The sequence below is a fragment of the Rosa rugosa genome, chromosome 5 (assembly GCF_958449725.1).
Source record: "Rosa rugosa chromosome 5, drRosRugo1.1, whole genome shotgun sequence".
Taxonomy (NCBI): domain Eukaryota; kingdom Viridiplantae; phylum Streptophyta; class Magnoliopsida; order Rosales; family Rosaceae; genus Rosa; species Rosa rugosa.
In genome coordinates, this window is record NC_084824.1 from 45,268,070 (window position 1) to 45,292,570 (window position 24,501).

At 36.5% G+C, this 24,501-nt stretch overlaps 3 protein-coding genes and 1 non-coding gene across 6 annotated transcripts; 2 read left to right on the forward strand and 2 right to left on the reverse strand.

The window, feature by feature from the left end:
• Window positions 1-6,645: 6,645 nt before the first annotated feature.
• On the reverse strand, window positions 6,646-6,717 carry TRNAP-AGG (transfer RNA proline (anticodon AGG)). The gene has a single exon. It is a non-coding gene; the product is annotated as a tRNA-Pro (tRNA).
• Window positions 6,718-6,864: 147 nt separating this feature from the next.
• LOC133708311 (DExH-box ATP-dependent RNA helicase DExH10) lies at window positions 6,865-14,799 on the forward strand. Of its 3 annotated transcripts, none has more exons than XM_062133784.1 (17): window positions 6,865-7,023; window positions 7,199-8,205; window positions 9,086-9,400; window positions 9,530-9,634; window positions 9,743-9,811; window positions 10,111-10,278; window positions 10,404-10,475; window positions 10,560-10,676; window positions 11,198-11,407; window positions 11,517-11,675; window positions 11,865-11,954; window positions 12,096-12,188; window positions 12,371-12,524; window positions 12,724-12,872; window positions 12,951-13,046; window positions 13,841-13,933; window positions 14,160-14,799. In XM_062133784.1, exons 2-17 carry the CDS (start codon window positions 7,234-7,236, stop codon window positions 14,268-14,270), a joined length of 2,973 nt encoding a protein of 990 aa, XP_061989768.1. In that variant the 5' UTR covers window positions 6,865-7,023; window positions 7,199-7,233; the 3' UTR covers window positions 14,271-14,799. The 3 variants fall into 3 exon arrangements, with proteins under 3 accessions (XP_061989768.1, XP_061989766.1, XP_061989767.1); XM_062133782.1 differs by having other exon boundaries at window positions 7,232-8,205; XM_062133783.1 differs by having other exon boundaries at window positions 6,866-7,023; window positions 7,125-8,205.
• LOC133708312 (cytochrome P450 CYP73A100-like) lies at window positions 14,160-16,815 on the reverse strand. The gene is made up of 2 exons (XM_062133785.1): window positions 15,952-16,815; window positions 14,160-15,753 (listed from the first exon to the last, which is right to left on the reverse strand). Exons 1-2 carry the CDS (start codon window positions 16,791-16,793, stop codon window positions 15,018-15,020), a joined length of 1,578 nt encoding a protein of 525 aa, XP_061989769.1. The 5' UTR covers window positions 16,794-16,815; the 3' UTR covers window positions 14,160-15,017.
• Window positions 16,816-18,640: 1,825 nt separating this feature from the next.
• LOC133710849 (biotin carboxylase 1, chloroplastic) lies at window positions 18,641-24,456 on the forward strand. The gene is made up of 16 exons (XM_062136988.1): window positions 18,641-18,861; window positions 19,018-19,072; window positions 19,290-19,615; window positions 19,889-20,030; window positions 20,404-20,502; window positions 20,594-20,650; window positions 21,373-21,444; window positions 21,700-21,789; window positions 21,904-21,963; window positions 22,237-22,422; window positions 22,516-22,608; window positions 22,689-22,770; window positions 23,098-23,204; window positions 23,328-23,403; window positions 23,575-23,684; window positions 24,145-24,456. The coding sequence occupies exons 2-16, from the start codon at window positions 19,028-19,030 to the stop codon at window positions 24,199-24,201; spliced, it is 1,602 nt and encodes a 533-aa protein (XP_061992972.1). The 5' UTR covers window positions 18,641-18,861; window positions 19,018-19,027; the 3' UTR covers window positions 24,202-24,456.
• Window positions 24,457-24,501: the final 45 nt, after the last annotated feature.

A 24,501-nucleotide genomic window follows, 5' to 3' on the forward strand; every position in this document is an offset into this window, starting at 1 on the left:
ACTAAAGCCATGATTATTCTAAACGAGTCTTTTGTAGAAACTGGAGAAAAAGTCTCAGTAAAGTCAATGCCCTCCTTCTGTGTAAAACCCTTGGCAACTAATCTTGCTTTATGTCTTTCTACATTGCCATTTGCATCTCTTTTGGTTTTGAAAACCCATTTACAACCTATAGGTTTCTGTTTGGGGTCAGGTTCAACTAATTCCCAAACTGCATTTTGACTCATGGACTTAATTTCTGCTTCCATTGCTAGCTGTCATTGATGAGATTCATTACTTTCAATGGCCTGGTTAAAAGTAGTCGGATCATTGTCCTCTGCACAGTCCATTTCAATTTCTGCTTCTTGCAGATAAACAATGTAGTCACTATCTTCCCCCCCATAAGTTGGTTTTCTTGCTCTCTGTGATCTTCTAGGCTGAGGATTGTCAGTTACATGGTCAGTGACATGACCAGTGACAGGTACTTGACCAGTTACTTGGTCAGTTACATGACCAGTTACTTGATCAGTTACTTGACCAGATACAACTACTTGGTCAGGTACTCGACCAGTGACTTGATCAGTTACATCTTGTTCTAAAGGCAATACTACACTTATATTCTCATCTGACACAATTTCCTCAAAATCTGAGGATAAATCCTCAAGGTTTGTATTGTGAACTTTTTCACTTAGAAACTTTACTTGATGTGTTTCAAAAATTCTAGGTGAATGATGAGCAGAATATAATTTATAGCCTTTAGATTTATCTGGATAACCTATAAAATAGCAACTAACAGTTTTGGGGTCAAGTTTATTCAAGCTTGGATTATAAATCCTAGCTTCTGCATGGCATCCCCAAACATGGCAGTGATGAAGACTAGGTTTCCTGCCACACCAAAGCTCAAAAGCAGTCTTTTCTATAGCCTTACTAGGGGTCCTGTTGCAAATATAATTTGCAGTTTTTAAAGCCTCACCCCACAGAAATTTAGGCAACCCAGTTGTACACATCATGCATCTAACCATATTCAAAAGAGTCCTATTCTTTCTCTCTGCAACACCATTCTGTTGTGGGTTATAGGGTGTTGTATATTGAGCTTTAATTCCATTGTCTTGCAAAAACAAGGCAAATGGACCCTTTTGTTGGCCGGATTCAGTGTACTTTCCATAGAATTCTCCCCCTCTATCTGACCTTACTGTTTTGATTTTCTTTTCTAGTTGATTTTCTACCTCAGACTTAAAGATTTGAAAGGCTTTCAATGCTTGTGCCTTTTCTGAAAGTAGATAAATATAGCTGTATCTAGAAAAGTCATCAATGAATGTGATAAAATACACATTCCCACAGATAGTTTGATGCCTAAATGGACCACATATATCAGTGTGTATGAGTTCTAGTAAGTTTTGGCTTCTATATGCAGTCTTCTTTCTAGTATTAGTTATTTTTCCCTTAAAGCATTCAACACAGTCTGTTAGATCAGAAAATTCAAGTTCATTTAGGATGTTGTTTTTCACCAAAATTTTCAGTCTCTCTTTTGAAACATGGCCGAGCCTTCTATGCCATAAAAATGCAGACTTTTCATTTAGTTTGGTTCTTTTAACACCTGTTAAAGTGCTAGTACTGTTGGTGTTATTTTCAACAAGTAAAATTTCTTGTTGAGCCATTGAACAATTTAACTGTAGATAATCATTCATAATAACACCAGAACCAATTTGAACAGAATTTTTAGAAATAAGAATTCCATTACTATTCATAACAAGTCTACAACCAGATTTTACTAAAAGAGAAGCTGAAACCAAATTCCTTCTCATGGAAGGTACATAAAAAACATTGTCCAGAACTAATAATTTTCCTAATCCTAAATCGAGCTTTAAGGTTCCAATAGCCTTGACTGCCACTCTCATGCCATTGCCTACACACAGGTTCACTTCATCACTTTTTGGGATTCTCCTCCTTATGAATCCCTGCAAAGAATTAGTAATATGAATAGGTGAGCCTGAATCTATCCACCAAGACTGTGGTTCAACATTTATAAGATTAATTTCTAAGGAAAAAACTGTATTAGAAAAAATCTTACCCTTTTTGGCTAACCAGTTCTTATAGCCAGTGCAGTCCTTTTTCATGTGTCCTACTCTTTTGCAAAAGTAGCACTTGAACCTGAATGGCCTGTTTTCCTTGGCCACTGCAGCTGTTGAACTCTTAGTTATGGCTTTGGTAGGCTTGAGCTTATTCTGGGGCTTTTTCCTTTTAGGCTTCTCAATGAGGTTAATGGTTGTAGCAGGTTCCTTTTCTTCCTTGATCCTAGATTCCTCATCCACACAGATGGATATAAGTTCATCTAGAGTCCAGTTTCCCTTTTGAGAGTTGTAACTGGTCCTAAGATGACTAAAACTGTTAGGCAAGGAATGTAGTGCATAATGCACTACCTGCTCATCCCTAACCCCCATCAAGAGCTCTCTGAGTCTGCCATTTATATTGATCATCTTCATAATATGCTCTCTAACTCCCCCTGAACCCATGTACTTCAAATCATGAAACTCCTTGGTTAGCCTAGCTGCTTCTGCCTTTTCACTTTCTTTAAACTTAGCACCTATGTGTTCCAGAAAATCTGATGCTAGCTCAGGCTCTTCTATACTTCCTCTGACAGTCTTGGACATAGAGGTACGAATGAGGTTCTTAGCCATCCTATTGGATCTATGCCACTTCTTGTAAAGGTCAGTTTCTTTCTTGGTGCTCTTTTCATCCAACTCTTCAGGCTTATCCTCAGTAAAGCAATAGTCTATGTTTTCATGCATTCCCATATAGTTTTCCACAGAGTCTAGCCAAGCTCTATAGTTTGTTCCAGTTAACATCAAGACAGTGTTCAAGTTCATGTAAGAGTTACCTAAGGAGCAAAACAAAATTCATGTGAGTTCTCAATTTTGTAAAGAAAATTAATTTTAAGTTTTCTGTGTTTTATTTAGCTTTAAGCAACCAAAACAAGAACATACAGAAAACCTAAACAATCCATACTTGCATTCATATCAGTCCATAACAAAAAATAATGTTAAGCAACACTTTTGAGCAGAAGCATAACATCCTGGAGTTCTTTATCAATATGCCATGTTCAATGAAAACAAGTTATCCAAAGAAATTTATCCACATCTTTAGACAGAAGAAAAATTTCTAAGTATCCGTATTTATTTTCATCAAGCATGCATACTGCTGTTTTGTATTCTAAAACCATACTTAACCACTTCTTTGGAAGATAAAACTGAAGCATAGTTTTAAAACACAAAACACAATTTCAGTTTTGTTACTCGATCAGGTACAGTTACTTGGTCAGTTACTTGACCAGTTACACGTACCTGATCAATGTTTTCTGCCAACATCAATGAAGGATGCTTTGTGCATCATAATCACTTATGCCAACAGAAAACCACAAAACATATGAGCTCTTTTACTTTATATTCTATCCAGATTCATCCTTGTAAGAAAATTAAGCTCTTGTATCTGTCAACCTTAACAATGTGTAAATAATTTCTGGGAGATTTTTGTTCTTCATACAATTTTACACAATCACAGATACAATACCATAACATCAATCAATTCAATATGCATATCAATTCACACATACACATTGAAGCACAGACAATTGTCTCGATTCCAAGAATCCACAGAACAATCAAGAAATTGTAAATTTCATCCGGTCACCATCTACTCTAACCTAACGCACGCCGGGAATGCTTCTAGGGTTCTTGAGCACAATCAAAACTTAATTATCATGCTATGAATCGAAAACAATCTCACAGAAAAACCTGTTTTTGCTTTTTCCCTAATTTGCTGCTAAAAATCACAGCGGAAGCATGAATTTGATATTTTACCAGATGCAGCAATCGATTTAAGTAACTTACCTTGATCAGTTACCTGACCAGTTACTTGGTCAGTTACCTGGTCAGTTACTTACTTGGTCAGGTACCTGATCAGTTACATGACCAGTGACTTGGTCAGTAACCTGATCAGTTACTTGACCCGTAAAGCAAAAACCCTTAAAAAAATTTATGTTTGTTTTGCAAAACCCTAAAACGATTTTTCATATTTGTGAGCCTATGCTTTGATACCAATTGTAAAACCATAATTACATGCTCACAACATATGCACAACAATCATAAAAGGATTAAGGCTTACCTTCAGCAATAACAGACATGGATTCCATCTTATGCAACTGCTTAACTCGATCACTGAATGTGGTCTTCTGTTACTTACCAACTTGCTTCTCAATGGACAGAACTTATGCAATAGTCGTCGGTAGTAATCAGGGACCAATTCATCTGTATATATATATATATATGAAACTTAAACCTCAAGAAGCTTCCCATTAAAGCATTCCTTGTCGGTTTAGGTTTCACTGTTAGATTCCTAATGTATCACAACTTGTAGCCTTTCTTGTAGACTAAGCAATGGATTACTATCCTTAATGAATTGATACACTACTTCATTAAGTCACTAGTATTGATTTACTGTTTGTATCCATGTTAAACTAGGATTGATATTAAGCTAATCATCAATTACTTTATGATGATATGTGTTATGTCCATATTTGATCTTACATGAAATACTGCGAAATCTCCGATATACCGATTGATATGTTATAGAGGATATTTTCCTTCCACCGTTTCTGCGAAATTTCTCCGATATTGTCAAAGATGCTCAATATATAAGATATTTAAGATATATCCTAATAAAATGAAGATATATTTGTAAAATTTGACTGGAGAAACAAAAAAAAATTAAAAAAGTTACTCAATTATTCACAGAGTAACATACATTATGAAATATGGAGATTATGTGGGGGTGTAAAATTTTAAGAATGATTTCAAGTTAAGAAATGACCATTAGAGAGGCAGTGTAACCTATTTAGGAAAAATGCCTCAAGGTGAAACCTCTCAAAGCAGATTTGAGTGAGGCAAAATCTCCTTAAGGCGAATCTAAGTGAGGAGAAATCCCCTCAAGACGAATCTAGTTGAGAAGTAATTCCCTAAGATGAATCGGTCTGGGGAGAAATCCCCTCAAAGCGAATATGAGTAAGGAGAAATCCTTTTAAGGTGAATATAGGTGAGAAGTAATTCCCTAAAGGTGAAACTGTATGAGGAGAAATCCCCTCAAGGCGAATATGGGTAAGGAGTAATCTCCTGAGGGCGAATCTGGGTGAGGAGCAATCCCCTCGAGGAAAATCTAGGTGAGGGGTAATCCCCTCAAAGGAAATCCGGATGAGGAGAAATCCCCTCAAGATAAATCTGGCAGATATTGTCTGTAATTCGTACAATATACGGGAAACAGCTGACAACTCCAAAGAGATTTATAACTATAATGTTTATCACTACAATTCGTACTATATGGATCATATGTTTTGGTCTTATTATTTTACTTTCGTAGATCAGCGAGCGACTTTTCAACTTAGAGTATCTTTTTGGATATAGATGAAGTTGACATTTATATCTATGTATATGTAAATCTAATAAATTGACTCTTTCAAAAAAAAATTATTTTTCAAAATATCTCAAATATTTCCGATATTTTTTTTTAAAATTTTAATAAATATGTAAAAATCGATATTTTAAACCTTGCTACAGATCATCAAATCTGAAAGTCATGTTAACAGTTATTCACAACGGTTCAAGAAGGCAACAAACAGTGTGGCTACAAGCTAAATAAGTAGATGTTATGATGCAAGCAATACCTACTGCTTAATTTCAAACTCACAACAAACCGTGTCACTGAAATTATAATTAAATGTTAAGGAGGATGAGGTGTTTTGTATTGAGATTTGTGGAGATTTTTTTTTTAAATGAAAAGTTCATAGACTTTTTAAAAAATTAATAGATAGCTATTAATTTCTTAAAATCATTTTTTTTTTTTTGAAGAAACAATTTCATTCATAGCAAACACAGGCCAAAATGACACGATACATAGATCCCACCAGGGATTTCTTAAAACCATTGGTTTTAGTCATAGACTTTTTATTGATTTACGGAAAAAAAAAAAAAAAAACTCATGCAATGCAGCTAGCTGTCTCTTCAATGGTTAAGTATTTTCTAGTAGACATTGACTCAAATGAGTGATTATTACTCTGTCTCTGTTCTCATTCCTAATCTTTCAACTAACATAAAAATACAATATAGATCACTTGATGTGTATGGTTAATTATTCTCATCAATTTTTTTTTTTGCTGATTAATATATTATCATAACAATATATCGGTCAGTGTCTTGATCTATATCAATAAATTGAAATTCAATTGTTCAAACTTTCTTTGAACCATAATATAAATTCAGGGAAATTCTACATGAGTCCTCAAGTGGTAAAATGAGTTCTTCAAGTGTTAAAATGAGACCTCAAAGTGGTAAAAATAGTTAATGTATGAGAAATATTAACATATCATAGCATTACCAATAAATTCAAATCGATGAGAATAATTAAGAAAACACAATTCAGTATTTCATAGCAACACAATTCAAGATTTTAGGGTAGACCACAGTATTTGAGTTTTAGACTATCAAAATTGTCCAAAAAAGAGAAATGGAATTACTCTTTGACTGCAGATGCTGATAAGAAACTACAATACAGAAAGAAAAACACTAAAGTTCAAAAAAACAAAAAACCAATGAAGTTTAAAAGATAAAAAACAAAGAAAATGGGGCATTCCGAGAATTGAACTCGGGACCTCTCGCACCCTAAGCGAGAATCATACCACTAGACCAAATGCCCATTGATGGTACATATTGCCTAATATCCCACTTTACAGACATTGTCTTCTTTTTGGGTCTTTAAACGGCCCAAAACCAAACAAAAAGGAGCCCGGCCCAGACGACCCAGACGGAACCGAAAACCAGCTGAGCAGCCAAACCGACGACCACGGCTGCTGTAAATCTAGTAAAACCCTATTTCACTCTTCCACTAAAACCCTAATTTTCAATTTCAGACCCAAATTACACTGTCCATTTCTTCAACTGCACCCATTCTCTCTCTAAACCTACGGCTTTGGCTCACCCAGAAACCTCACTTCACTTCCAGGTACGCAAATTAACCCACATTTTTTTTCCCCACTCATCTCCAAAATTTTGTTAAAGCTAAAAAATTTCGATTATATATTCGTTGTTGTATAATGGGCTCAGTTTTGTTTTCATGATTCTCGTCCGAACACAAAAACCCTAATTTCCTTGGGTTTCACCATTTCTGTTCAATTAAGCTTCAAGCGGATAAAGTGTGTGTGTAATTTTAGGAATGGAAGAATCTCAAACACTTGGAAAACGAAAAGAGCCTGAAGGGTCTGAGAATTTAGAAAACCCTAATGAAGGGTCTCCCCTGAAGCGAAGAAACTTCACTAGAACATGTATGCATGAGGTTGCAGTCCCTAGTGGGTATGCTCCCACCAAGGATGAGTCGGTTCATGGAACCCTCTCGAATCCTGTGTTTGAAGGGAAGATGGCTAAGACGTATAAGTTTGAGCTTGATCCGTTTCAGCAGATATCTGTGGCGTGTTTAGAGAGGAATGAGTCTGTTTTGGTTTCGGCGCATACTTCGGCTGGGAAGACTGCGGTGGCGGAGTATGCGATTGCTATGGCGTTTAGGGATAAGCAGAGGGTTATATATACTTCGCCGGTGAAGGCATTGAGCAATCAGAAGTATCGGGAGTTTAACCAGGAGTTTGAAGATGTCGGATTGATGACTGGAGATGTTACAATATCGCCTAATGCGAGTTGTTTGGTCATGACTACTGAGATCCTTAGAGGAATGCTTTACAGGGGTTCGGAGGTTTTGAAGGAAGTTGCGTGGGTGATCTTTGATGAGATACATTACATGAAGGATCGGGAAAGAGGGGTGGTTTGGGAAGAGAGTATTATATTCATGCCGCCGGCTGTTAAAATGGTTTTTCTTTCGGCCACAATGTCGAATGCCACTGAGTTTGCGGAATGGATTTGTAATGTGCACAAACAGCCTTGTCATGTGGTGTACACAGATTTTCGACCGACTCCTCTGCAGCATTACATTTTCCCAGTGGGCGGGAATGGGTTGTATCTTGTGGTGGACGAGAATGAACAATTCAAGGAGGACAATTTTATGAAGCTGCAGGATAATTTCTCCAAGCAGAAAGTGAGTGATGGTCACAGGAGTGCAAATGGCAAGGGAAGTGGGAGAATTGCAAAAGGCGGGAGTGCTGCATCTGGGGGTTCTGACATATTCAAAATTGTGAAGGTGTGCTCTTTAGTTCTAACTCTTGATTTCCTTGTTGTGTGAGTTAAGTTGGGTGGTTTTTCTCAGATTCGTAGCTGGTCTATCATTGTAGTTCATTACAGCATAACTTTTACTTGTGCAATTGGCCTAAGGTGTTTAATTAGCCAGCATTTTAAGACATTGTAGGCATGAATTTTCAAATTCGTTGTAAATATGCAAATGCACCAGCTCTGGCTGATGTTTTTCTTGGTCTATAGATGTAACAACCCGAGGAGGTCCACATACTCGGCGAATCATTACAGTCAAGGTTTTAGTTTATTCTTCTTGATAGTTTCTCATCACTGAAATGTCTTTCCCTTGTGAAGCTGGCCCTTTTTTCAAAAGAGTGCTTGGCTTTTCTGATGCTTTCTTATTTAATGAGCATTAACAAGTTTTCATTGATTTTCATTGATTGTAACTTGCTAGTAAGATGGTCAATCTTTACAGTCTAGGTTTCATACATTCCACTACAAATGAGTATGCCATTCCTTGATCTAATATCTTATTACTAAGCGAAAGCTTCTGAAGTAGCTTGTTGGCAAGTCACGTAGCTGTTGGGTTATTGCATAAAATGCGAGCAATTAAGCTACAGTCCCCATCCCTACACTGATAGAGCAAATATTTTGATTTGATTATGCCAAGGATAACTTTTGCAGAATATATCTCTGTTAGTGTAGGGTTACCATCTTCCTTCAGTTGTGTATGTGAGATATTATTTTGCATTTTTCTTTTATATAATAAATGCTGATTGCTTTATTTTTCTCCCCACCATCATTGGTGATTATATTGCATTGATATTGCTTATAAATACTATCCTTTCTTTGGCGGTTCATTTACTTACATTGCATTCCCTATGTTTCAGATGATTATGGAAAAGAAATTTCAGCCAGTTATTATTTTCAGCTTCAGTAGAAGAGAATGTGAACATCATGCATTGAACATGGCTAAGCTTGACTTTAACTCCCAAGAGGAGAAGGATGTTGTTGAACAGGTTTTTCGCAATGCAATACTCTGCTTAAATGAGGAAGACAGAGAGTTGCCTGCTATTGAGTTAATCTTGCCACTCCTTCTGCGAGGCATTGCTGTTCATCATTCTGGCCTTCTTCCTGTTATCAAGGAATTGGTAGAACTCCTTTTTCAGGAGGGCCTTGTAAAGGCCCTCTTTGCTACTGAGACGGTAAGAACACCTTTGGGAACCATTCTGTCTTTTCTCTCCCCTTAGGCACATTTAGTAGCTGTAGCTTATTTAGATTGTAGCTTAGATGTTAAGATTGAATAACTTTTCAATGTCTATACTTTGTGACAGTTTGCAATGGGTATAAACATGCCAGCAAAAACTGTTGTTTTCACAGCTGTGAAAAAGTGGGATGGTGATAGTCATCGATATATTGGGTCTGGGGAGTATATCCAGGTAAGCAAGATGCCTATGCTTTTTAAACTTTAAGAAATAAGAAGCGAAAGTAAATACGGTTGTCTATCATATTTTGATGATTATAAATGATTATCTTAATTCTTCTAGATGAGCGGTAGGGCCGGGCGTCGTGGCAAAGATGAGCAAGGTATTTGTATCATAATGATTGATGAGCAGGTGATTCTTCTACTAGTCATCTCTCTTATAGCATACAAAACCCACTTACTAATTTCTAAATTAATATTCTAAATCCTTAAAATATCCTCCTTTCAATATGTTAATGTTCCGTTTAATCTTCACTTTGGGACTTATTACTGCTTTGTTAAGTTTCATTCTTAATGACAATAAAAATGAAGGAACAAAAATCCCTGTTATTTCATTATGATTGGTTGTGTGGCACGAATGCAAACAGCCCCATGTGATGTTTGAAAGATGCAAGAAAGCTAATTGAATGATTTTCTCATTACTTCTTCCAGATGGAAATGAACACGCTTAAGGACATGGTGTTGGGTAAACCAGCTCCTTTGGTTAGTACTTTCAGACTCAGCTACTACTCAATTTTGAATTTGCTGAGCCGTGCAGAAGGCCAATTCACAGCTGAACACGTGATAAAGAATTCCTTTCACCAGTTTCAGCATGAAAAGGTTCCTACTGAATTGCTTAATTTATTTTTCTGACTAAAAGCAAGAAATAGTAGCTATTGAGTTTTCCCTGCACTGGCGCCTGGTGCATAGTAATCAACCATTGAGGATCTTTGTGTCTTATTCAGGCCTTACCTGATATAGGGAAGAAGGTTTCACAGCTTGAGCAGGAAGCGGAAGTGCTTGATTCATCAGGAGAGGTAGTGTTTTTACCATTATTGTTGCTGTTGTTGATTTTTTGATTTTTTTTAATTCTTTAATTTTTTAATTTTATTGTTTTGCAGGCTGAAGTTGCAGAGTATGATAAGATAAAACTTGATATAGCCCAACTTGAGAAGAAAATGATGTCGGAGATAATGAGGCCTGAAAGAGTTCTAATTTTTCTTCTTACTGGTCGCTTGGTATGTGGCAAGAACGAATAGACTGCTTAAAAATTTAATCCTGACCTTATTCAAATAGATTGTTAATGCATTCAAATTGACTATTCTGGTTCACTGGATTTTTCTCTTCTAGATTTCTTATTTACCCCTAAAACAAGCTGGTTGAAGTTTAATTCTGATTTAAATCTAGAAGTCTTTCTCTAATGGCATTAAAAGTGAATAACTTGGTCCAGTTTTTCCATAATTTGAGTAATCCAATTTAATGCTTTGTGTTTCTGAATGGAAGTGCTGCAGTGCTAGGTAGAACTAAAAAGAACTTCACTCTTGTTTTCTTGTCATGCCAATTATTATACAGTGATTGATAATGGTTGATCATATAGGCTGTCAATCATATATACAGAAGTCAGTTTGACCAAAAATAAAGAGTTATTGGTTTGTTCACCTTAATTGTATGTTAAGTAAGTATGCAGGTGGTGATTTTTTATTCAATGAACGCAGGCTTTGCTTCTTGTTCTTGATAGAATGCGGTTTCATTTTTGCAGGTCAAGATAAGGGAAGGTGGAACAGATTGGGGTTGGGGAGTTGTAGTTAATGTTGTTAAAAAGCCTTCATCAGGGTCAGGCACAGCTTCTTCACGTGGTGGTGGTTATATAGTGGATACTTTACTTCACTGTTCTCCTAGTTCAAGTGAGAACAGTTCACAGCCAAAACCATGTCCCCCTCGTCCTGGAGAGAAGGGTGAAATGCATGTAGTAAGTTGCAAGTGGCTTAGCTAATAAATTTTAGATGTCGTTCATCAAGCATTTTAAATCAGTTTAGTTTATTTTTACAGTTTCTGAATTTTCTAATCGTCTGTTTTAGGTCCCTGTTCAGTTGCCCCTGATATCTGCTCTAAGCAAACTGCGAATAAATGTTCCTTCTGATTTGCGGCCACTGGAGGCAAGGCAAAGTATTCTTCTTGCAGTGCAGGAACTGGGAATACGTTTTCCACAAGGCCTTCCAAAGCTGAATCCTGTAAAGGTATTTGATAAATGTCTTTGGGCTGTATTTTCCAGTGTCTTGTTTAAAGGATATTATTCATTACAATTTCTCCAAGACAAATAGTCATGTACTATTCTTTGGACCATTTCATGGTGTCAATATTTGCAACTAGACCAGAGTTGCTAATTATGTATATCATATTTTTCTCAAATTTATATTGGTTTTTAGGATATGGGCATTGAAGATCCCGAAATTGTTGAGCTGGTTAATCAAATAGAAGCACTTGAACAGAGATTGTATGCACACCCACTGCATAAGGTTTGCCTTTTTTACTTAAATTTTTTTAATTATCTACAAATCAAATTCTAAAGGCAGTGTTCTATCTGAAGAAAAATTATCATTTCTTCCAAGGAATTGTCTTTATCATTACCCTTATTCTATCTATCCGGTTCACTGCAGTCTCAAGATGTGCACCAGATTAAATGTTTTCAAAGGAAAGCAGAGGTGAATCATGAAATTCAACAACTTAAGTCCAAGATGCGTGAATCACAGGTATGCTCTCTTAAGGTCTAATGCATTCTTATTGGTTGAGGACCTGACATTATGCTGCATTTGTGATAACCTCTGTGATGTTGCGTCCTTCAAAGTTTGTAAAGAATACAATCAATATATGCACTCAACTCTGCTGTTTGCACTTATTTTGTTATCTAATTTCATTTTCTTTGATTCCGCAGCTTCAAAAATTTCGTGATGAACTTAAGAACCGTTCAAGGGTCTTAAAGAAGCTTGGTCATATTAATGCTGAGGGCGTTGTTCAGTTAAAGGGGCGGGCAGCCTGCTTGATAGACACCGGAGATGAACTTCTTGTTACTGAGCTGATGTTTAATGGTATTATCACGCACCTGTCCTCTTTATTTCTCAAGGCCTGATATTGAACAGGCTAGGTTGGAATGTGCAACTGCTGAAAGCTATTGAAGCCAAGTTTTGGTCTTAGCTAAGCTCAGGAGTGGTGCGTCCAGTTATAGTTTAAAATACGTTTACTTTAGGACCCGGATTGACTTCCTTTACTCAAAAATGCTGTAATCAGGTACATTCAACGATTTAGATCATCATCAAGTTGCAGCTCTTGCAAGTTGCTTTATTCCAGGAGATAGATCAAATGAGCAGATACAGTTGAGGTCAGAGCTTGCGAGACCCTTACAACAACTCCAAGACAGTGCAAGAAGAATAGCAGAGGTGCTGTATTGTATAGGCTTTATTTTTGTTCATATGTTTAATTTATGAACAATTATTAATACCTGTACATGGTTGCAGATACAAAATGAATGCAAATTAGAAACAGATGTAGACGAGTATGTGGAATCAACAGTGAGGCCATTCTTGATGGATGTGATTTATTGTTGGTCAAAGGTAAGTGTGTTATTTTGTTGTATAGGACAAAAGTGGAACAAGGAAATTACATCTAATTGATTACGCTAAGCATTTATGTTGATTTCAGTAGATTTAAAAGTGTGAGATCAGTAAAACAACTGTTCCAGTGGTCATGGTTGCTTTGATGTACTTTGAATGTTAAACAGGAAAATATTGCTATTCTAGTTTTTTATTTTTAATAATAACTGGGAGGAATCGTGGTGAGTAGGATAACACTTTTGACTCTGCACCATTGTCTTTCTAATGAAAACTTTAATAGTATTAATCTCGTTATGATTCAACATCCATTTACTAGTGCAACATGGTTTTAGAGCTTTCTGCTATCATCTCATTTTTTAGTACTTTAGTTTTGCAGTACTAATCATTTATCTATCTGTTGATTATGATTCGATAAAACGTGAATGTATTAGACTTGTCTTACTAAGAGTGTCCAACTATTTTGCATTTTTCTTTCTTTCTTTTCTATTGTACTTTTTATGGCTCTAGATATTGGTGATTGAAGTTGCATTGCTTAATTCTCAAAAAAAAAAAAAAAAAAAAAACTTTTTATTGTACATTTTATGGCTCTAGATATTGGTGATTGAAGTTGCATTGCTCAAGTCTCAAAAAAAAAAAAAAAAAAAAATTGCACTGCTTGGAGCGTTCAGTTTAATTATTCTGTGTTAGGGATTTCATCTTTAGACTGTTGTTCCTTTCAATAAGGACTTTTGCGGTATTATCTTCCTATTGGGCTATTCCTTCTCGTTTTCTTTTGCTAATAAATCTTTTGTCAGGGTGCAAGTTTTGCAGATGTTATACAAATGACTGAAATATTTGAGGGCAGTATCATTAGATCTGCTAGAAGACTTGATGAATTTTTGAATCAGGTATTTATTGAATTTTTCATCATTTTCATTCTGTTATGCATAAATGCTGTTCAAGTCCTGCTTAGAGGTTTTCAGTTTTCTAAATGAAATTCCAGTTTTGCATTAAATGTATTTCTGAAGTAGTGGTACAAATTCCATGAAATAGTGTCTAAATAGTAACTGCTTGAGAACTCAAGGTTGCATCAAAGTTGTCTGAGGGATTTATAATTGACTGACCTTATTTCAGTTACGCACTGCTGCTAATGCTGTTGGAGAAGTTGATTTAGAGAAGAAATTTGAAGCAGCAAGTGAAAGCCTTCGCCGAGGTATCATGTTTGCAAATTCCCTTTATCTGTAGAATTCTTCCTGCAGGCCCGTCATGTTTATGCTGGAAACAAAGGTTTCACTAGCGATGCTTGGTTGCCGTCTGACTTAATACATCAACTCTCTTGGAATGGCCTACAAGTTTTTTCCCCCCTTGTTCTCATCTTAATCCACGTCTCATACATTGAAATCCGAGACTATGTGGAGTAATATACCCAGAAACATCAATGAAATTAAAGGGGTGCTGCAATAGTTGAATTAAATGCTTGTGTTAACCCCTCAACCCCTTCTTGAGTTGGTTTTTATTTGGTCATCTTCAATTTCCTTTCAAGATCAGCTCCAATCATGCTTCCCCTTCTCATGTTATTTAGAAGTGACTGGATCATAATTGAAGTCAATGTCTTTACAAGTGACCAGAATGTTATTTCATGAGACTATTATCGAATGTGGTATCAAGATAGACTCGAAGTTACTTTTAGGAGCGAGATAGGGAGCATGATTGGAGCATATTCATCGAACTTTTCATTATATTATTCTAATTCAGGAGCTCATTATCAGTTTAATCACTTGTACTTCACTACTATCTGAATTTTTCTTTTCCATCCAATTGGTACAAAAATATGCTTTATAGCAATGCTAATATTTCTTTTTTAAAGAAATTGAAATTAATTATGGAAATGAAAATTGATATGTAGTAATATCTGGGCAGAAATTAAGGGACAAGGTATTGATAAATAGTTTTTCAAATAGAACACTTTGTTTCATGAAACCAATTTGGAAATTATGCCACAAGTTGGTTGAACACAACAGTCGAATGGTTTGCTATGTGTAAGCTGAACTGCCCTCCTTTTTCACTCACATCAATCTTCTCCACCCCATGTGGAGCCTTCATCTCAAAATTTGACACCAGTTTGGCAATCACAAGCCCTAGGATTGGCAGTGCAAGTATGATCCCTGGACAACTCCTCCTTCCCATACCAAATGGCACATATCTAAAATCGACCTTACCACCAGCCACAGCCTCTGTGCCAAGTTCTTCTTTGAAGAACCGCTCTGGCCGGAACTCCTCTGGGTTTTTCCACCACGCAGGGTTGTTGGCTAGCCACCATGCATTGACAACCACCTTCGACTCTCTGGGGATGGTATAACCCCCTAGCTTTGCTTCTTCAAGGTTCATATGGGGTACCAACAAAGGTATTGGGGTGTGCAATCTTAATGTCTCTTTTACCGTCGCTTGCAAGTAAGGTAATTCATGTAGGTTGGATTCTGTTACTGGAGCTCCTTTAAGGACGGTTGAGATTTCATCGCGGATCTTGCATTGAACAGTAGGATGGTTGACCAGCTCAGCTATTGCCCATTCCATGGACCATAGGGTTGTCTCTATTGCTGCAACGTTAATGTTCTCAACAATGTAGAGCACATTTTCTTCACTGATCTCACCCTTCATTTTAGCATCTATTATGTGATCTATGGCACAACTTATCTTGTGCTTCTCTCCATTGGCAGCCATAATTTGCCTACAAAAATATCGAGTAATAACAACATAACACGTTCAGATTAATCTACAATAAAATTATTTGTACCACATTCACTGATCACATCTTTCATATAAATTTACAAATTTTATAGAAAATCTACGTATATAACTGAATTATACCTTTATGGGAAACGCGATAAAGGATGCGGTATTAATAACAACAATAAAAACAAATTACCTTCTTTTCTCAACAAAAAAGTTATTGAAAAAGGCCAGCCGCCTAGTTTGCAGGTCCCTGCACTTGTTCAAGTACCCTCTTAGAAATGGTCTGAGCAATGGAATGAAATCACCGTAGTTATACTCGAAGCTCTGAGCCAACCGGCTTCTTTCGGAGTTAAACCGGGTAGCATCAACGAACAACGGGTCCTCTTGTGATTCAAACTTGGCATCAAACATCATCCTATACATAATGTTGTACAGCATCAGTTGCAAGCGTTTCCTAATGACTATCCCTTTAGTCTTCACTCCCTCGTCTTTCTTCAGATCATTCACAACTTGGTCCATTTCCTCCTCCCACATGTTGCTATAATGTTGCACAACTTTGTTGGTAAAAAATGGTAGTGTCATGATCCGGCGCATTTTGCGCCAATGATCACCATACGCTGTGAACACCATGTCCTGGCCATTGCCAGTAAAAATGTCGAAGACAACGTTGCGAGGACGAGAGCCAAACTCTACTCCCTGGCTGTGGAGGACTTGAGTTGCTAGCTCGGGGTCCGAAACCACAGCCAGGTTTTTGGAGCCAAGTTTGAGGAGGAATATGGGACCATAGTTTTGTGACATGGTTGCGAGAAGGCGGTGGTTGAGGTCATTGCCAAATTGGAGCCAGTTGCCAAAGATTGGGAGGGAGAGCGGGCCAGGAGGAAGATTAGAGGAAGTGGAAATGGAATAGAAGAAGTAGGCAATAATGGGAATTAGTGAGAGGACAATGTGGTAGCTTAGGAATTTGGAGGGTGTGACAAGCATCGTTACTGTGAGAAGAGAGCAAAACAAGATGGATTTGGTGACTAGATGAGCCATGGTTAAGGTGGAGTGAGGATTATGAATTTGAGAAGGGAAATGGGTTTTATATAGGTGTATAAGGTTGGTGGGTGGAGTTGGTCTCAAATGGTTTTAAGAGGATTTCAGGGGGCTCTGTTTCAAAATCTAGGTAGGAAGGTGGGGGTATATAGAAGTCAAGTTGGGTAGGTGAAGTGCTACTAACAGAAGCAATTTCAATTCTTTGCTCGATATTTGATCAGGAATGAATTACGTGCTAGAGAAACAGCTTTATTTGGCCCAAGAACACTAGTTTTCTCCACTTGCACTCATTTATTTTTCCAATAGTTTTCTACATATTTCTAGCACTTCCGTAGAAATTTTTACTTTGAGCTCTTCAACTATTGAATTCGATGAAACAATAAATCTGAAAGTTAAAAATTCATAGCATCGCATTGCTTCATTTCTTTAAATGATATTGAACCAAGTTGAAGACTTAGCTAAAGAACTTCCTGGACCATTAGATCATGTCTCAATTGTATTTTATGTCTTTCAAGTTTTAAGTATGTATTTTTAAAACATTCGATTATACCAAAAGTTATAATTTCATTTCTAAATAGCAAACAATAATATGTGACACCGATATACTTGCTTTAGAAACTGTTTTATGATAATTTTATTTTTTCAATTGTGACTAAATTCCAATATATATTACTATAGCCTCTTTTATTAATCATTAGGCCAAAAGGGGTGGGCAAACCGATTGATGTGGTTTAGTATTTTGAAAAAGGGAGTGAAATTTACACTCTCCATTTTACAATTCACACTCCATATTTCATTTTTTAGTAATTTAAATTTTGTCAAATTGAGTTTTGTCTTTTTATGAGAATTTTAACCCAAGAAGGAAAGATGGAGTGTTGATTACAAATTAGGGAGTGTGGATTTCATTACCTTTTAAAAAAGTTGTATTGTTCGTTGCTGTTGGTGACGAAAAATTCCAATGGGGAATTTGGCTCGCCAATGAATTCTGACTGGAGCAGGAGTTGATCGAGAATCTTCCTTCGTCGTTGTCTTGGAGTTGACCGGCGGCGCGAAGGAGGGGGGGAGGGGGTACATGCAAAAAACTCTCCGACGCTCAAGTTAGAAACTGTTTGAGTTGTGTGCAGTAACAATAGTCGATCAGATATCTTACTTGGTCATCGTGCCCCTTATTTATAGGTGAGGGAGGGCTTGCACCATAAGTCGCGATTATTATCGTTAATACTTGTACTTATTATCGCCATCATTTCGCGCTTAATAGCCTGATTTATGATCGCCATCATGCCGTGTTTAATAGCCAGATTTATGATCGCCATCATACCGCGTTTAATAGCTTCCTTCATTGCAGTATTAACAATGGCAGTTATCATCGTATTCATGATCGTCATTACTCGTATATTTATGGCAAAGTTTAATCGTCATGATGGTGAGTGAAAGTCGTTGACTACCCCCACAGTTACTAAATTGAACATAATCCTTTTCTTCTAGGTTCAATACTAAAATGACATATAGTATTTTTTTTTCTATCTTTTAAAAAGTTAGTGTGATGAACATGAGAGTCAAAACACCTAACTAGATCAAACCAGATTTTACATTTCGGTTCAATGGTTCCACAACTCAGATTCATCAAAACCGAGCTATATACAAAGCTTCGATTTGGTTCCGGTTTGGGAGGTCAGCGAACCGAACCGGGACGGGACCGCGCCCCCACCCTACCAAATTTATGAGTTTTGGTGCATCTACTTACGCTGACACGGCGCAATCTCATCCGTTCGTATATTAAATGCGGTCACGATCACATTGAAGGCAGCAAACAGCCGAGACTTGGTGAAGTAGAGAACCCGATTTGAGAGATCAGAGCGACAGCCATTTCCATTTGGGCGGAGCAATCAATCTCTCACTCCCCTCGTTTTCATCGACGACTCCACTATTATTCACATCTCCTCTTCGGACCTTTCCACCTTTCTCCTTCTTCATATTCACACTCCTCCTCTTTCTCTCTCTACTACTACTTCGCCGCTCCAGGCTCACATTTCTTGCGCTTCATTTCATTCTGAGACAACTCAAAACGGTACTCCATTTCTTCTTCTTCTTCTTCTTCTTAGCCCTTTGGTTGTTTCGCAATGGATTGTGCTACATTTGTAGCAGAATCGTTTGATTGTTTGCTCGCTCTCGAGTTCATTTGGTTGTGATTGTTTGATTTGAATTGACTGGGTTTACTTATTAGGTCTGGTGAAATGGACGCCACCATGCCCATTTGCAAGACTGTTACTCCAACTCCGGTGAGTTGCCTACATTTTCCGAAGCTCAATTTTTTGAATGTACGGTTCTGAATTTGGATCAATTTTTTGTAGAAAAGCTAAAAATTCATTACTGATGAGTTTTCCTTTGTTATGCTGTCTTCAGAATTAACTTTTTTTGCGTTTTGATTGCCTGAATAGGTTTTGGTTATTGTGTATGTTTTCACGTTTTGTTTCTGGTTTCTTGTGTCTATGGAAGCGCTTATTTTTTGGGAAAACTGGAGAGATCAGGAGTTCACAATGTAGCTTTATGGTGGGAAATAAAGTTAGCTTTTTGAGGCAGAGAGCTCAGGGCGCTCAGATTAGTTATAGATCGAGGAAGCATGCGGGAGCTCTCCATGCTACGTGTCTTGCTGATAAAATCCTGGTGGCAAATAGAGGAGAAATTGCTGTTCGTGTTATTCGCACGGCGCATGAGATGGGCATACCCTGTGTGGCTGTTTACTCAACAATAGACAAGGATGCACTTCATGTCAAATTGGCTGATGAATCAGTTTGTATTGGTGAAGCAGCAAGCAGTCAATCGTAAGTGGTTATCTGTTGACTTGTTATTTTCCAATGCTTTTCCCCTTTCCTCTCTGGTTTTTTAGTGAAGAACTTGATATAATTGAAAAATGGAGGTTATGAGGAATTATGAGGAAAGACCACCACTAAATCACAAAAGAATGTTTTTCTGTAAACCACCTATAAATTACGTTCTTTACGTTATATTATATTAGTATTTATAGTTATCCTTCATCTTAGTTTTGTTTTAGATGACAAAGGTTAAGCTTGTGCTTTTGATCTGTCTGAGTACAGGTACCTAGTGGTTCCAAATGTTTTATCTGCTGCCATCAGTCGTAAATGTACAATGCTTCATCCTGGATATGGTTTCCTGTCTGAGAATGCATCTTTTGTTGAAATGTGCAAAGAACATGGAATCAACTTTATTGGTCCTAAGGTACGTACTTCAAATGAAAAACCTTCATGATACGAAATATTCAAATATATTCCATTGATCACATGGTTGGATACTTGATGTAAGTCATGTAACAATGATTTGTTAGTGTATAGCTTATGGTCAAAATTTCATGTATAATAGTTTAAATAGTTTTATTTTTATTTTTTATGTCTGGAATGATTCTGTAACGAATATTGAACTTGGCAGAAAACTGTGCATAAAATCTTTGCTATATTATTTTTGTCGAATTCTTTTTCATTTGTGTTGATCTAGATTCTGTATTGTATACATTTTTGTCTGTATATGCTCCATATGGTTAACTATACTCAAGTCATGTGGCTGAAGTTTTCTCCATTCTTCTTACATTTTGCAGCCCGAAAGTATCCGTATTATGGGTGATAAAGCTACTGCCAGAGAAACAATGAAGCAAGCAGGTGTTCCAACTGTACCAGGAAGTGATGGATTACTACAGGTATGTGACTTAACTCTTGGTATTATTTAGATAGCTATATGAATGGATTGCGTAGTAATTTGCTTATCTTTTCAATAATATCTTTCTACAGAGCACAGAGGAAGGAATGAAGCTTGCCAATGAGATTGGTTATCCTGTTATGATCAAGGTAAATGATCTTAATAGTATCTCATGATAATTATATATGGTATGCTCTTTCTGTTTCTTAGAATTTGCACTGCCCAAACTGTCATGTTAACTGTGAAAATTTAAAATTACAATTCTTCTGATATGATATGGTGTAAAAGACTAAGGGTTTAATATTAGACTTATTTGATAAATATTAGTATTAAAATGAGGGTGAGTACATAGTATGCAGTAAATATTAGTATTAGACTAAGGGTTTAATATTAGACTTATTTGATTAAAATTAGTATTAAAATGAGGCAGAGTACATAGTATGCAAGAATGGCTGCTCAAGAATTGTATCAGTTGAATAAAAAAGACAAAAGGCTCTGAAAATTTACTAATGCTAGAAGCTGGTAATTACTTTATGTAGCTTGTAACTTTAAATTTATATCAAGAATGAAGGCTAGTAAGAAAAGACTTCACTAAGAGGCTTAATTCCTAGTTAACTCTTGTGATTTCGGACCTGTTATATCTGAAATTTGAAGGAGGTTGTTCATTTTGTGAGTTTTTCTAATTGATCTTTACTGTGTGTTTTATTTGTTGACTGAATATATTCGAGTTAAAAGAGAGTTTTTAAGACTTGAATGAAGTAAACATAATTTTCTACAGGAATGGGTACCTAAGTATTATGGAGCAAATGCAAAAATTTGTATGTTATTTTGTTTGTTTCTGTGAAGTGATAAGCATTTTTTGCTATTTAAGGCAACAGCAGGTGGTGGAGGACGTGGTATGCGTCTTGCTAAAGAGCCTGAAGAGTTTGTAAAGTTGCTACAGGTATGCCTGCTCTTTTTTATTTTTTTTATAATTGCCTTTTCTGAAATACTTTCTGACTCAAAAAATGCAAAAAAAAAAAAAAAAAACCGAAATCATTTTTGGTGGTATATTTTAGTTTTTATGTCAAATAAGTTCACCATTTTACTATTTGGTTCATAATTAATTGATCTTGTCATCTGTAAATAAATATTATATATTTGTATTAGCAGTGTTGCACCAATGTCTTAATTTTCTTCCTCACTGAATTGGTTTCAGGCAGCAAAGAGCGAGGCTGCAGCTGCTTTTGGAAATGATGGAGTTTATTTGGAAAAGTATGTCGTAAATCCTAGACACATTGAATTTCAGGTAAAGTACTTGGTGAATATTCCTGTAAAATCTCATGGTCATACATTGCAACTCAAATAAATTTGATATTTAATGCTGGCATGTAACCTCTCGATTCATCCCTCGTAAATACAGGTTCTTGCAGATAAGTACGGTAATGTTGTTCACTTTGGAGAGCGTGATTGTAGCATCCAGGTACATTTAAGCAGTCTAATTGGTTTATGTATTGGTATGCAGCTGTCTGCATACAAATTTGTTTCTGATATCTAATTGTCTATGAGGCAAAGCAAAACCTGGTCATATCTTACGTTGTAACAATTCTAGTAACTTCAGAAGTATATTATCCAATTTCAGACCAAAGAAAAACGATTATTTACTTATTTAGCTTGTTCTCTATTTTCTTTCTCATAAAAAGGTCAAGTCCAATGTCAACTGACAAATTGTTTTTTGTCTACTGAACTATCACAGAGAAGGAACCAAAAGCTGTTAGAAGAAGCACCCTCTCCTGCATTGACCCCAGAATTGCGAAAAGCCATGGGTGATGCAGCAGTTGCTGCTGCAGCATCTATTGGTTATATTGGTGTTGGAACCATCGAGTTCCTTTTGGACGAAAGAGGTTCCTTTTACTTCATGGAAATGAACACTAGGATTCAGGTTAAACTAATCTTTGAGATTCAAATTCTTCAACCAATACAAGATTTTGCTCAGTTATGCTGAACTTAATTCTCTCCCACAATTGCACCACAGGTTGAACATCCTGTGACAGAAATGATTTCCTCTGTTGACTTGATTGAAGAACAAATTCGTGTTGCTATGGGAGAAAAACTCCGATACACACAGGTATATAACGATTTTCAGTTCACACAGTTATCTATAGTAGGATAGTTTTCTGATGACATTTCTGCTGGCTTCAACTACAGGATGATATCGTGCTCAGAGGGCATTCAATTGAATGTCGTATCAATGCAGAAGATGCTTTTAAAGGATTCCGACCTGGGCCAGGTATGTGTACATGTTATGGTTTGTGGTAACTGTTGAAACCCTTTACTTTGGGATCCCTCAGTGAATACTCAGTACATAAGAACATTTATGCATGCAGTTGACCTTTTGCAGTAGTTTATCAAGTATTGGGTTATTGGGGTGCACCCAGGCCCTGTTAAGTTGTGACATAGGTTCTAAGTTATTTTTGCGTAGGTTAATGTGTCAATAACTATATCAGCACTCCTAGCTGTCCGTCGCTTTTAGGGTGCTCGGGCGTGTACCGGATGGAACAATGACATTCTGTGATTTAGTTTTTTAATCTATTTTTAATCTTCTGCTCATTTGCAGGTAGAATAACAGCTTACTTACCTGCCGGAGGTCCATTTGTTAGAATGGATAGTCATGTTTATCCTGATTATGTGGTTCCTCCAAACTATGATTCCCTTCTTGGAAAGGTTTGTGCCCCAAAGAACCATGTATAATCGTCATTGCTTTTATAAATAATTAAATATACACTATAAAAATGTAGCTTTCAGGTTCTTTTTCTGAATACTTTGTCAAAATTGTTTTTTAAATAGCTTATTGTTTGGGCACCAACAAGAGAAAAGGCAATTGATCGGATGAAAAGAGCTCTTAACGACACTATTATAACAGGTAATGTTGAAGTTCATTTTAGAAATAATTCATATTTTTATTCTTTTTGTCGGTATGTACACTTTTTATGAAAGAAAATTTGTGTGCGCCAATTGAATTTACAACCGAAGCGACAAGTTTTGCGGTTGGTTTTTTATTTTGTATTTTTTAATTAGCACCTTTGTTTCACAGGGGTTCCTACAACTATTGAATATCATAAGCTCATCCTGGAGATAGAGGATTTCAAAAATGGGAAGGTTGATACTGCTTTTATTCCCAAGCATGAAGAGGAGCTAGCAGCGGTAAGAAGCTATTTTAACCTTGAACATGACTTTACCAGTGACTTTGATTTTTTATTCTGGGTATTATGGTGGTCACAACTGTTTTCTTGGTGCAACAAGTTTCAACAGACTTTAAACTAGATAATGTTTTTAAAGGGTTAATTAGTCAAATAACATTTCCTATATCTTTGCAATTTATTATGATCCTGGCTCTACATTCGGTTTATAGTAATGCCTGTAAAGTCTTTCATATTTGAAGTCCTTTGTGCCACTCGGCTCACTCTGAAGAAATTGCATATCTTGTTAATCCATAACCTAGTACTACTAAAATGATCTGGTGGAGATTTATATTTAATTTGGGATATCGTAATTCAAAAATGTTTTTGTTGTACAATTCTTTTATATTTCTTCAAGAAAACAAATATCAGAATTTTGTTTTCAGTTCGCTAATGCTTGTAGTATCCCTTCATTGTGTATACAGCCCCAACAAGTGTTGCCTGCATCCCCACCCAAAGAACTAGCTAGTGCAAGTGCGTAGATGGACGGCTCGGGAATTGCTACTCCTTTCTGTTCTAGTCAAAAGCGGCAAAATCGTTCACTTTTTTGTATGTTAGTGTTTAATTGTTGCCCTTATTGGTTGTAAAATTGAGATGCCTTGCATTATGGAATTCCATTTGAAATTTTGATATGTTCCGATTGTAAAAACCTGTGTTGCTCACACCGTATATGTAGAAATGATAAGGGTTTTGCAAACTCATTCATGCCATTATACTATGCAAGATGCTTTCTTTCATTATTGGGTTTCATCCTAATTCCAATTTGAGGCACCATTTTGAAT

Bases quoted from the DNA above. Each gene is read 5' to 3' on its own strand.
- LOC133708311 (XM_062133784.1), top strand. From the start codon at position 7,234: ATGGAAGAATCTCAAACACTTGGAAAACGAAAAGAGCCTGAAGGGTCT. The intron at 8,206-9,085 runs GTGTGCTCTTTA...CCTATGTTTCAG, and splicing joins ACATATTCAAAATTGTGAAG to ATGATTATGGAAAAGAAATT. The intron at 9,812-10,110 runs GTGATTCTTCTA...TACTTCTTCCAG, and splicing joins TCATAATGATTGATGAGCAG to ATGGAAATGAACACGCTTAA.
- LOC133708312 (XM_062133785.1), bottom strand. From the start codon at position 16,793: ATGGCTCATCTAGTCACCAAATCCATCTTGTTTTGCTCTCTTCTCACA. The intron at 15,754-15,951 runs GTAATTTGTTTT...ATATTTTTGTAG, and splicing joins TTTTTTGTTGAGAAAAGAAG to GCAAATTATGGCTGCCAATG.
- LOC133710849 (XM_062136988.1), top strand. From the start codon at position 19,028: ATGGACGCCACCATGCCCATTTGCAAGACTGTTACTCCAACTCCG. The intron at 20,503-20,593 runs GTATGTGACTTA...ATCTTTCTACAG, and splicing joins GAAGTGATGGATTACTACAG to AGCACAGAGGAAGGAATGAA. The intron at 23,404-23,574 runs GTAATGTTGAAG...TTTGTTTCACAG, and splicing joins TAACGACACTATTATAACAG to GGGTTCCTACAACTATTGAA.